Below are 12169 nucleotides of genomic sequence, written 5' to 3'. Positions count from 1 at the left end.
TGTATTCACTTCCATAGGCTTTATAAGTTTCATCCATGACCTAAACAACAGAATGCGTGTATATCTGGACTACAGAAATAGCCTGTAACTGAATTTAAGCTGCATTTTCACTTGGCTACCAGAGACAATCCTATGAACTCCACTACTGCTTTGGTTCGAAATTGTAGCAGGGAATATTGTCGCGTTACAATATTACCTATATTGTACTCCATGTGAATCTCATACAGTATAAGGAAAAACTTGCTCTGTTCTGAGGAACTTATATTTTCCCCTGCTCATCTGAGAGTTACACACATTATGAGATTTCCCTTTCAGACTTCTTTTACCTCTTTAACCCTCAATTTCGACCACTCTGCTTTGTTATGTTGGCAAACACATGAGTGTTGGAAAAGGAAAAGCACAGGGTGATAAAAGTATACTAAAGAGGGACCTAGGGATTTTTTAAATTAAAATAAAAATAAAGTAATACAGCATTTTACTTCTGAAGTTACTCAAAATATTTATTTTGATCTCACAAGATGGGGACTCAGAGTCAATGACTATCTCAAAAAGCCTAAAAAGCTAGTGAAAAAGCCAGAAATACCAGCAAACAGACCTAACAAGGAGAGGTAGAAAAAAAGAGTTAAAATAATTTTCAAAGATTGCTGTCCAGTTTTGTGAATACAGTATTAGATTGTTTACTAGGAGTGACACCTAGGTGGAGCAAATAAACGCTAATGACTGAGGGCCAGATTAACTGACCTAAAAGAGGTCAAGCTTTATGAAAGCTTGGAGCAAAAAAAAAGCCACAGTATACAGGAGTAATCACATCTAATTGCATAGCACTAAAAAACAACCTGATATTTTAAAAGTGTGGGCATTGTGGGTAATGATAAGGGAGAAAAAAAAATAAGAAAATTTAAAAGTGAGGGCACAAAGGCAATCTACAGATTAAGAGAAAAATCTGCAAGCCATATATCTGATAAGCAGTTAATTTCCAAAATACATAGGATACTCCTACAACTCCAAAGGAAGAAAACATTTTTTAATGGGCAAAGCAGGATTTTAAGGCTGCAGTGAACCACTCCAGCCTGGGCATCAGAGTAAGACTCTGTCTCAAAAAAAAAAAAAAAAAAAAAAAGGGTCCTAACTAAATAGACACCTCTCAGGTATATAAAAAGGTGCTCAATATTACTAATCATCAGGGAAATGCAAATCAAAACCACAATGAAACATCACCTCACACCTGTCAAAATGGCTCTTGTCAAAAAGACAAGAGACAACAAATATTGGGGAGACGTAGAAAAAAGGGAATCCTGGTACATGTCAGTAGAAATGTAAAATGGTGCAGCCACTATGGAAAACAGTATGAAGGTTCCTCAAAAAATTAAAAATAGAAATACCATATGATCCAGCAATCCCAACTTCTGGGTATTTATCCAAAGGAATTGAAATTAGGATTTCGACGGACATCTGCACTCCCATGTTCGCAGTAGCATTATTAATAGCTAAGATACGGAAACAATCTAAATGTCGAACAAGAGATGAATGTAGAAAATGTGGTGTACATGTGTGCATGCCCAGTGGAATACTATTAAGCCTAAGAAGGAAATCCTGCCATTTACAACAACACAGATGCACCTAGAGGATGTTACACTAAATAATATAAGTCAGTCCCAGAAAGACAAATGCTGAATGATCTCACTTATATGTGGAACCTAAACTAGCAAATTCACAGAAGCAGAGAGCAGAAGGGTGATTGCCAGGGTCTTGGGGGGAGGCAATCAAGTTTCACTTATGCCAGATAAATAAGTTCTGGAGATCTATATACCATAGTGCCTACATCTAAGAATACTGTATTGCATACTTAAAATTTTCTAAGAGGGTAGATTTTATATCAAGTGTTCTTACCACAAAAATAATACTAATAATACATTCACAATAAAAGGGACAGGGAAACTTTAGGAATGACGGACATGTCTATGGTGTTGATGTGGTGGTGTTTTCACAAATATATACTTATCTCCAAACTCACAGAGTTATATACACTAAGCACCACCTTTTACATGTCAAAAAAAAAAAAAAGGCTTTTCATACCGAAAAAAAGAGAAAGAAAATCATTCCAATAATCGGCAGAATGCATACTTTCCCCGATCCTATGCATATACTACTTGGGAAAAAGACAAAACTTTAAGAAAAGCTCATAGCGCTATGACTTTTTAAAGCAAATAAAATGTCTCTGGACACAGTGAATGAAATAATCTAAAAACAGACGGAAAAGCGGGAAAAACAGGCATCAAGTGTAGTTAGTTAAGAACATGGCACAGGCCGGGCGCGGTGGCTCACGCCTGTAATCCCAGCACTTTGGGAGGCCGAGGCGGGTGGATCACGAGGTCAGGAGATCGAGACCATCCCGGCTAACACAGTGAAACCCCGTCTCTACTAAAAATACAAAAAAATTAGCCGGGCGTGGTGGCGGGCGCCTGTAGTCCTAGCTACTCCGGAGGCTAAGGCAGGAGAATTGCGTGAACCCCGGGGGGCGGAGCCTGCAGTGAGCCGAGATCGCGCCACTGCACTCCAGCCTGGGCTACAGCAAGACTCCGTCTCAAAAAAAAAAAAAAAAGAAAAAAAAATGACACAAAAGCAGAAAAAGGAGAAACTCCTCAATTACAAACAGGAATATTATGTTACAAACAGGAATACATTTCTTTCTACAAAAATAAGGGTCTGCTAAAGCAACAACAGGGGCAACCCCATTTTGCATCAAATGAGACTTTACAGACCCTGGCAAATGTCTACTATAGACCCCACAGACATAGAGGGTGTCTTTAAGTACTCCAGAAAGGGTGAACCAGGAGTGCTAAATTCCTACAAAACTGGAGAAGAGCTAACCAGAAATACACAACCTGCTTCATAAATATATAGTCCATAAACTTAATAAATTCAGAATTATAATTTATCCTCTTCTAAAGGTCCAATCGCTATGTAAGAGTAGTTAAGTCTCTTAAAAAATCTTTCAGAGAAAGCAATTAGATCACTCCATCATCTCCTAGAGCCATAACATAAATCTTCTTAAGACTGAAAAACAAATATTTCAAAGTAAATCTTTAGTAGCCTGTTATTTATGGTGCTTTAAAACATTTTAAAAGGATCTTTGAAACAAAGTTTCATTAGTACCCTTCTACAAAGAGCTCTCATATCTTTCATTCTTTTAGCAATTTAAAAGCTACTAAATGTTCATTTCCTCATTAGATTATTGATTCCTAGCCTTTTAACATCTCTATAACAGCTGCTTGACAAATTACCTCACCTTATTCCTCAGGGGGTGAGGACAGCATGATATCCATGAATTCAAAAATGGGACCACAAACTGATCAGTGAAGATGAGCTAATTGCTTCAGATGAGTTAGACACTGCTCTAATAGACTAGGCATTCACATAGCATGATACAATTAAATGCTTACACCCTAAATATTTTCTTTGTCCTTAAATGTACAGAAAAGATCTTTTCTTAAATTGAGTTTTATTTTAAAATATGTGATAGCCTCAGTAGGTCAAGAAGCTTGAACATGTTTGGAATAGTTTCTACCGAAAGCCTCGTCTTCAAAGTACTTATTCTCAACAGTTTGCACAACTTTCAGATTTAACCTTATTTCAACCTAAGAGATCTGTAAGCCCCCAAAATAGTCTATTAAATAGGACGTTATAATGCCCAAAATTTTATCAAAGAAAAGCCAAAACGATTTTCAAAGATATAATAAAAATATTTCAGAGTAGTATGGTAAAATATTCCTGTTGTCTCTGCCTAGATACATTCTGTTAGTGTCAAAACAGTGTAAGACACAAAGCGAAAAGCACACAGAAACCGCGATCTTGTAGACCCCTAGAACATAAAATATTGCTTCCCCCCAATAAGAACCACAAAATGGTGTGGAATTAAAGAAGCATTTTAAATGAACAGCTTTTTCCAGCCCTTAGCAAGTCAAACTCTTTTAGACAGAAGCAATACACTTCTCTGAATTCAGAAACAATCTCATAGTAAAACAAACGTGTCAATTCCTTTAAAACAATAAATATCTGTGCTTAGCTTTATACTGTAGGTAATAATAAAATTTCAACATCTTTCAATCAGTTTTTTAATTCAATCACCAGGGTCTTTAAATGTCATTTTTGCAACTGCATGACAATGGTGTTCATTCACCTTTTGTAATATAGTCCCATAACAAAAATGTAGACACCCAAGAAACCACACAGTTTTGGCATGATAGTGCTGACTATCCGAAACATTCCACTTGTTTCTTTCGACGTGCTCCTTCTGTGACCTGAAAGCTCTGGTTCCTACTAGCACCTTGGTGAGCTAGCTGGCTGGTTCCCCAGCTATAATATCATGTTTGATCTCTCCTGCCTGGAGAGGCGATAGCGTTAATTTTGTTTTTAAAGTTGGTGTCAGAGCAGCTACAAACTTTTTTCAGCATCCCTGCCTGGCTGCCAACTGGAGCTCTCTGTTCACTTCCTCACCAACTTGAACCACCCCCAAACTGAGAGTAAGCTGGAGTTAGACAGCGGCAGGAACTGACACACTTTCAAGAAGGGTTTGACACCGCAGAAAACTTTCACTTCTCCAACCCTTCCACTCAGGGGCTCTGGCCCTTCGCTCTTGGCTTCCCCGCTAGAATTCCCCTCTGGGGCAGGACAAGGACACGGACAGCAGATAGTTCGAATGACCCCGAAAGGGACCCCCAAAGCCCTCTCCCCTGGACTCAAGGGCTGTTCTTTACACAAAAGAGCCGGGCCAGCTTGAAAAGCAAAGGGGCCAGCGTCGCGGCCCTTCTCCTGGGTGCCACCCTCCACCGCGCCCGCAGACCCTGTCTCCAGCCGCCCGAGCGGTCTCCACTGGAGGCTTCCTGCCCCCAACCCGGCCAGACAAAGCCCCGGCAGCAGGGCCGGCACTTCCGAGCCTCCAGACTCGGGACGCCGCGCTCTTACCCTGGCCTCATCCAGAGTGACGCCGGCGCCACCGCTTCCCCCGGCTTTGGCGGCGGGGCAGCTGGCGGCGCGGGTCTTGGAAGAGCGGGTCCGAGAGGAGATGAAATGGCTGCTGCCTCCGGTCGCCCCAGGCTCTGCTCCGGCCCCAGGCCCAGGCCCGGGACCAGGAGACTTGGACCCGAGAAGGCGGAGAGAGCTCTTCCGGGTGTTCACCATGGTCCAGCCAGGGGGACGGAGTCCACGCCGCGCCCGGGAGAGCTGAGCAAGGCCGGCCCGCCGGCCGGTCAGTCAGGGCCAGCGGAGCCGAGCCGGGCAGTGAGAGACGAGCCGGCCCGGAGCGTGCGGAGCGCAGACGAGCACAAGAGAGAGCCGGGCAGAGGAAGGGAAGTCGGCGTGAGCAGGCGGCGAGCGGGAAGCGGGGGCGGTGCTGCAGACCGGCAGCACAGACACTCCGCCGGCTTCGCCCTCCTCAGCGGGAGCCCAGCGGAGCCGCCATTTCTACCCCTTTCTCTCCCGTTCTCGCTCTCGAGCTCCGTGCGTCAAGGCTCCAGCGCCGCAGGGCCAACGAGACTGCTTCCGGCCGCAGCCGCGGCGGGGCGCTGCGAGGCCGGCCAGCCCTTCCCGGCTGCTCGCTCCTCTCCCTGCCGCCTCCAGCTGCCCCGCCCCCGGCGCGGCGTCAGCGCTCCGCGGCCGGGGAGCGACGCTCTAGGCTGTCAGCTCGGTGGTTTCCAGGTCTCCGCGACCACAGGGCTGGGGCGACCAGAAAAGCCAGACTAATCAGGGCGAGTTCAGGCGTGCAATTGGGCCTGAAGCTCTCACGCCCAGCTAGGCCTGAATGTCCCAGACCCCACCGTCACCCCCGTGGCCTGGATGGAGCAGGGGACGGCCGGCGAAGGCGCGGGGTGGAGGGGGAGCGGCGACGAAGGCGCGAGGAGCTGACTGGGAATCCCCGAGCTACCCGAGGCAAGACACTGAACTTGAGTCGCACTTTTCATGCCTGTAAAAATGAGAATGACAGCTGTGATAAAAATTCATCTGGGCGATATCTGGAACGTGGTAAGCTTGAGAAGAAAAGGGGGGGGAAAACACCACGCTAGAACCCTGCGTCTTTAAACAAAGCGAGGCAGGGTCGTTTTCTATCCCCTTAGCCAGATATAAGGCGGAGCCAAAGAATGAGTTCCCTCTAAGAGCCGCCTCTATCACCGCCCCCTGCCCCCGGCCCGCTGAACAATTAAGAATACAAAAAGCTGAACCCACAGATAAAGCATTTGCAATTTAACTTCCAAAGAAAAAAACATTAAGCCACACAATTCATATGAAAAGCTCTGCTGTAGGCCGGGTGCGGTGGCTCACGCCTGTAATCCCAGTACTTTGGGAGGCCGGGGTGGGTGGATCACCTGAGGTCAGGAGTTCTAGACCAGCCTGACCAACATGTTGAAACCCTGTCTCCACTAAAAATACAAAAAATCGACGGGTGTTGTGGCGGGCACCTGTAATCCCAGCTGCTCGGGAAGCTGAGGCATGAGAACCACTTGAACCCAGAAGATGGAGGTTGCAGTGAGCCGAAATCACGCCACTGCACTCCAGCCTGGACGACAGAGCCAGACCCTGTCTCAGAAAAAAAAGAAAGAAAGAGAGAGAGAGAAAGAAAGAAAAAAAGAAAGAAGAAAGAAAGAAAGAAAAGCTCTGCTGTAAAGTAGGAATTAGGTTCATTTCAAAAATTCACAGTACAAGCCGGGCTTACGCCTGTAATCCCAGCACTTTGGGAGGCCAAGGCGGGCGGATCACTTGAGGTCAGGAGTTCGAGGGCCAACCTGGCCAACATGGTGAAACCCCATCTCTACTAAAAATACAAAAAATTAGCCAGGTGTCGTGGTGCATGCCTGTAATCCCAGCTACTTGAGAGGCTGAGGCAGGAGAATCACTTGAACCCGGGAGGCAGAGATTGCAGTGAGCCAAGATCGTGCCACTGCACTCCAGCCTGGGTGACAGGATGAGACTCCATCTCAAAAAAAAAAAAATTCACAGTACATTAGACATAGCCTACTGTTTATTGGGCAGGAGTTTATTAAACTGTGTATTAAACTAAGAAAAATTGAAGACTCAAGAAAAGTCCTGAAAATGACCAAATGGCATCAAACTTAGAGCATTCTGGCCATCTAAGCTCCCAATCATTCCCAAAAACTGTACAACACTGGGAATGACAATGTATTTTTATTTGGGAACCAGTATGGATTCCAGAATAGATAAATCCTTCTGACACAATTTGCATACCACATCCTCTCCTGGACACTTCACCTGCCACTTAGAGCTGGCATCTTAATGGGTGTGGATTCCTCATAATGGAACCATACCTGGATTTTCCTGGGTCAAGTAGCTATCACATCACTGAGCAGCATAAACAAGTATCAATTCCTGTGGAAAGAGGCTGGTTTGGGCCAGGCGCCGTAGCTCACACCTGTATTCTCAGCACTTGGAGGCCGAGGCGGGAGGATGGCTTGAGACCAGGAGTTGGAAACCAGCCTGGGCAACATAGTGAGATCCTCTCCTTGCCAAAAAGAAAGAGAGAGACAGGGTCTCACTCTGTCACCCAAGCTGGAGTGCAGTGGCACAACCACAGTTCACTGTAGCCTTGACCTCCCAGGCTGAAGCAATCCCCTTGCCCCAGCCTCCCTGGTAGCTGGAACTACTGGGTGTGGTGCCTGTGGTCCCAGCCACTCCTGAGGCTGAGGCGCCATCAGTCACTTGAGCCCAGGATGTCCAGGCTGCAGTGAGCCAAGTTCATGCCACTGTACTTTAGCCTGGGTGACAGAGTAACACCCTGTCTCAAAAAAATATTTTAAAAAAAAAAAAAAAAGGGTAGAGTGCAGTGGCTAATGCCTGTAATCTCAGCACTTTGGGAGGCTGAGGCGGGCAGATCACTTGAGGTCAGGAGTTTGAGACCAGCCTGACCAACATGGTGAGACCCCGTTTCTACTAAAAATACAAAAAATTAGCCAGGCATGGTGGCAGACACCTGTAATCCCAGCTATTCGGGAGGCTGAGGCAGGAGAATCGCTTGAACCCGGGAGACGGAGGTTGCAGTGAGCTGACATTGCACCACTGCACTCCAGTCTGGGCAACAGTGCAAAACTCCATCTCAAAAAAAAAAAAAAAAGGCTGGTGTCCTGCAGAGGTGTGTGGTATGCAAATTATATACAAAGGATTTGTGTGCTTTCCTCCTTTTTTGTGTGTGTGTATTTGTTTCTGTAGTCCTAAATTGGGAAGGCCAAGTTACCATAACCTATACCATTTACTATCAACAAATGTTAACTTTATTTATTTATTTGAGATGGAGTCTTGCTCTGTCACTCAGGCTGGAGTACAGTGGTACTATCTGGGCTCACTGCAACCTCCGCCTCCCAGGTTCAAGCGACTCTCCTTCCTCAGCCTCCCAAGTAGCTAGGGCTACAGGCATGTGCCACCACGCCCGGCTAATTTTTTGTAGTTTTAGTAGAGACGGGGTTTCGCCATGTTAGCCAGGATGGTCTTGATCTCCTGACCTCGTGATCTGCCTGCCTCGGCCTCCCAGAGTGCTGGGATTACAGGTATGAGCCACTGTGCCTGTAGGTAACAAATGTTAATTTTAAATCCAACTGAGTTTGAGCCCAGGAGTTCGAGACCAGCCTGGGCAACATAGTGAGACCCTGTCTCTAGAAAATATATAAGTTAATAAAGAAATCCAACTGGTATTAGGTACTCTGCTAGGCCAGGAAATACACAGATTTTTAAAAATCAAGAACGTTTAAAAATCCTCAAAGAACACACAGACATGGAGGGAATGAATAAGATAGGGAAGAAACCAGTAAACTGCAATACAATGTGATAAGAAAGAATGAGGCAGAGACCATTAATTCCAGCAGGGATTTTAGGGTAAACCTCTGAGAGGTAATGACCCCTAAGATACGTGTTGAACCACAAAATTGTAGCCAAAGAAAGGAAGGCTTGAAAAAGATAAGGCCAAGCAAGGTGGCTCACGCCTATAATCCTAGCACTTTGGGAGGCTGAGGTGGGAGGATGGCTTGAGCTCAGGCATTCAAGACCAGCCTGCACAACATAGTGAGACCCCATCTCTATAAATTAAAATAAAATTTAAAAAAAGGGAAAGAAAAAGAGCTGGTTGCAGTGGCTCATGCCTGTAATCCCAGAATTTAGAGAGGCCAAGGTAGGAGAATCGCTTGAGCTCAGGATTTCAAGACCAGGCTGGGCAACGTAGTGAGACCCCATCTCTATAAATTAAAATAAAATTGTTTAAAAAAGGAGGCCAGGTGCAGTGGCTCACGCCTGTAATTCCAGCACTTTGGGAGGTCAAGGTGGGTGGATCTTGAGATCAGGAGTTCAAGACCAACCTGGCCAAGATGGTGAAACCCTGTCTCTACTAAAAATACAAAAAGATTAGCTGGGTATGGTGGCGGGCACCTGTAATCTCAGCTACTCGGGAGACTGAGGCAAAGAATTGCCTCAGGTTGCAGTAAGCCAAGTTCGCTCTGCACTGCACTACAGCCTGGGCGACAGAGCGAGATTCCATCTCAAAAGAAAAGGGGGGCTGGGCTCAGTGGCTCTTGCCTGTAATCCCAGCACTTTGGGGGCCAAGGCAGGCAGATCACTTGAGGCCAGGAGTTCAAGATCAGCCTGGCCAACATGGCAAAACCCCATCTCTACTGAAAATACAAAAATGAGCCTGGTGGTGCATACCTATAATGTAATCCCAGCTATTCGGAGGCTAAGGCATGAGAATCACTTGAACCTGAAAGGCAGAGGCTGCAGTAAGCTAAGACCTCACCACTGCACTCCAACCTGGGCAACAGAGTGAGACCCTGTCTCAGAAACAAAAATAAGAAAAGAAAAGAGATATGGAAGAGTTGCCTGTTTTCTACAGTACATACTAGAGGAAATAACTAAAACATTGGTTAAATATTTTTTGAACTTAAAAAAAAAAAACCTGCAGTACATGCAAGAGGTGGCAAGATACTAAGGAATGCTCAGATCAAAAGCTAAGTCACAGCAGGAACCCAGAATAAGTAAGCAAGGGCTCCAAAGACAGCTTTCGTTTCCAATGCATTTGCTCAACCCCAGTGAATTTGACCTATTTTCTCTGCGTGAAGAAATGCAAGGCCGGGCACAGTGGCTCACACCTGTAATCCCAGCACTTTGGGAGGCCAAGGCGGGTGATCATGAGTTTAGGAATTCGGGACCAGCCTGAGCAACATAATGAAACCCTGTCTCTACTACAAATACAAAAATTAGCCAGGCGTGATGGCAGGCGACTGTAATCCCAGCTACTCAGGAGGCTGAGGCAGGAGAATCACTTGAACCCAGGAGGCAGAGATTGCAGTGAGCCGAGATCACGCCATTGCGCCCCGGCCTGGGTGACAGAGTGAGACTCCGTCTCAAAAAAAAAAAAGAAAAAGCAGGCCAGGTGCAGTGGTTCACGCCTATAATCCCAGCACTTTGGGAGGCCAAGGCGGGCAGATCACCTGAGGTCAGGAGTTCAAGACCAGCCTGACCAACATGGAGAAACCCCGTCTCTACTAAAAATACAAAATTAGCTGGGCCTGGTGGCGCATGCCTGTAATCCCAGCTACTCGGGAGTCTGAGGCAGGAGAATCGCTTGAACCCAGGAGGCAGAGGTTGCAGTGAGCTGAGATCGCACCATTGCATTCCAGCCTGGGCAACAAGCGCAAAACTTTGTCTCAAATAAATAAATAATAAAAGAATAAAGTATTCTTAAACATGACACCTAAGCAAGAGCCATAAATTAGTTGGTCATGATGTAAGTACCTGTAATCCCAGCTACTCAGGGGGCTGAGGCAGGAGGATCACTTGGGCCCAGGAGTTTGAGGCTGTAGTGAGCCTTGGTCACTCCACTGCACTCCAGCCTGGGCAGCAGGGTAAGACCCTATCTCAAAAGAAAAAAAAAAAAAACAGAAACAAAAAACAAAACTGTACTTCCAATGGAGCTAAAGTGAAACACTGCAAGTCTATAGGGAGGCCATCAGTGAAGAGATGGTCCTGATTTGGTGGGTGTAAGATGCAATCCATGGGACTGCATCTTTAAGAGCCATGAAACATTTGAGAAACACTAAATCAAGAGGCAAAATCAAAACTATTGACATTAGGCTGGGAGCGGTGGCTCATGCCTGTAATCCCAGCACTTTGGGAGGCCGAGAGGGGCAGATCACCTGAGGTCAGGAGATTGAGACCAGCCTGGCCAACATGGAGAAACCCTGTCTCTACTAAAAATACAAAATTTAGCTGGGTGTGGTGGTACACGCCTGTAATCCCAGCTACTTAGAAGGCTGAGGCAGGATAATCGCTTGAACGCAGGAGGCGGAGATTGCAGTGAGCCGAGATCGCACCACTGCACTCCAGCCTGGGCAACAGAACAAGACTCTGTGTTATTAAAAAAAAAAAAAAAAATTGTTGACATTAGAATTATGCACTGTCCAATGTGATTAACTAGCCACATGTAGTTATTTAAATTTCAAAAATTAAAAATTCATTTTCTCAGTCACACTACCACATTTCAAATATTCAATAAGCAAATGTTGCTAGTAGCCAATGTGTTGGACAATGCAGAAACAGTTCCATCATCACAGAAAGTTCTACTGGACAGTGATGACCTAGATATTCATCTCAAGGGAAGGAAATGCTCAAAGATGCTCACTTGGTTTCTGTCCTGAACTGGATGGTTGGCAGGGCTACCGATTGGTAAAGAGGATGCAGGATGAGGAGCAGATTGCTGAGTGCCACCCATCGTCCTTCTATGTGAATTCAAAAAGCATTCACTGAACCCTATTATGTACCTATGAAATAGCTACTGTGAAAAGTACTTTGGAGAGTATCTAATAAACAAATTACTCAGTCTGTACCCTTATAACTAAAAAGTCAACACAGAAAGAAATTAGAAAAAGAGCAAACTAAACCCAAGCTACCAGAAGGAAATAAAGAATAGAGTGGAGATAGATAGAGAATAGAAAAACAAGACTGGGTGTGGTAGCTCATGCCTGTAATCCCAGCACTTTGGGAGCCCAAGGTGGGCGGATCACCTGAGGTCAGGAGTTCAAGACCAGCCTGGCCAACATGGTAAAACCCCGTCTCTACTAAAAATACAAAAAATTAGCTGGGTGTGGCGGTGCATACCTGCAATCCCAGCTACTCAGGA

At 45.5% G+C, this 12169-nt stretch overlaps 2 protein-coding genes across 3 annotated transcripts in view; one reads left to right on the top strand and one right to left on the bottom strand.

Moving 5' to 3' along the window:
* ATAD2B (ATPase family AAA domain containing 2B) overlaps positions 1-6002 on the bottom strand; it is a 174967-nt gene extending 168965 nt beyond the window's left edge. For both annotated transcript variants that reach the window (XM_054476527.2, XM_054476528.2), the window contains exon 1: positions 4966-6002. In XM_054476527.2, coding sequence (XP_054332502.1) covers positions 4966-5181 — 216 coding nt within the window. In that variant the 5' untranslated portion in view covers positions 5182-6002. The remainder of the gene's footprint in view (positions 1-4965) is intronic.
* The window catches only part of UBXN2A (UBX domain protein 2A), a 76408-nt gene continuing 70176 nt past the window's right edge, over positions 5938-12169 (top strand). The window contains exon 1 of the mRNA XM_054476532.2: positions 5938-6021. The gene's annotated coding sequence lies outside the window, so the exon portion shown is untranslated. The remainder of the gene's footprint in view (positions 6022-12169) is intronic.

Source organism: Pongo pygmaeus, chromosome 12 (assembly GCF_028885625.2).
Source record: "Pongo pygmaeus isolate AG05252 chromosome 12, NHGRI_mPonPyg2-v2.0_pri, whole genome shotgun sequence".
Classification (NCBI taxonomy): domain Eukaryota; kingdom Metazoa; phylum Chordata; class Mammalia; order Primates; family Hominidae; genus Pongo; species Pongo pygmaeus.
The sequence above is the reverse complement of the archived record's forward strand: the minus strand, read 5'-3'. Positions and strand labels throughout refer to the sequence as shown.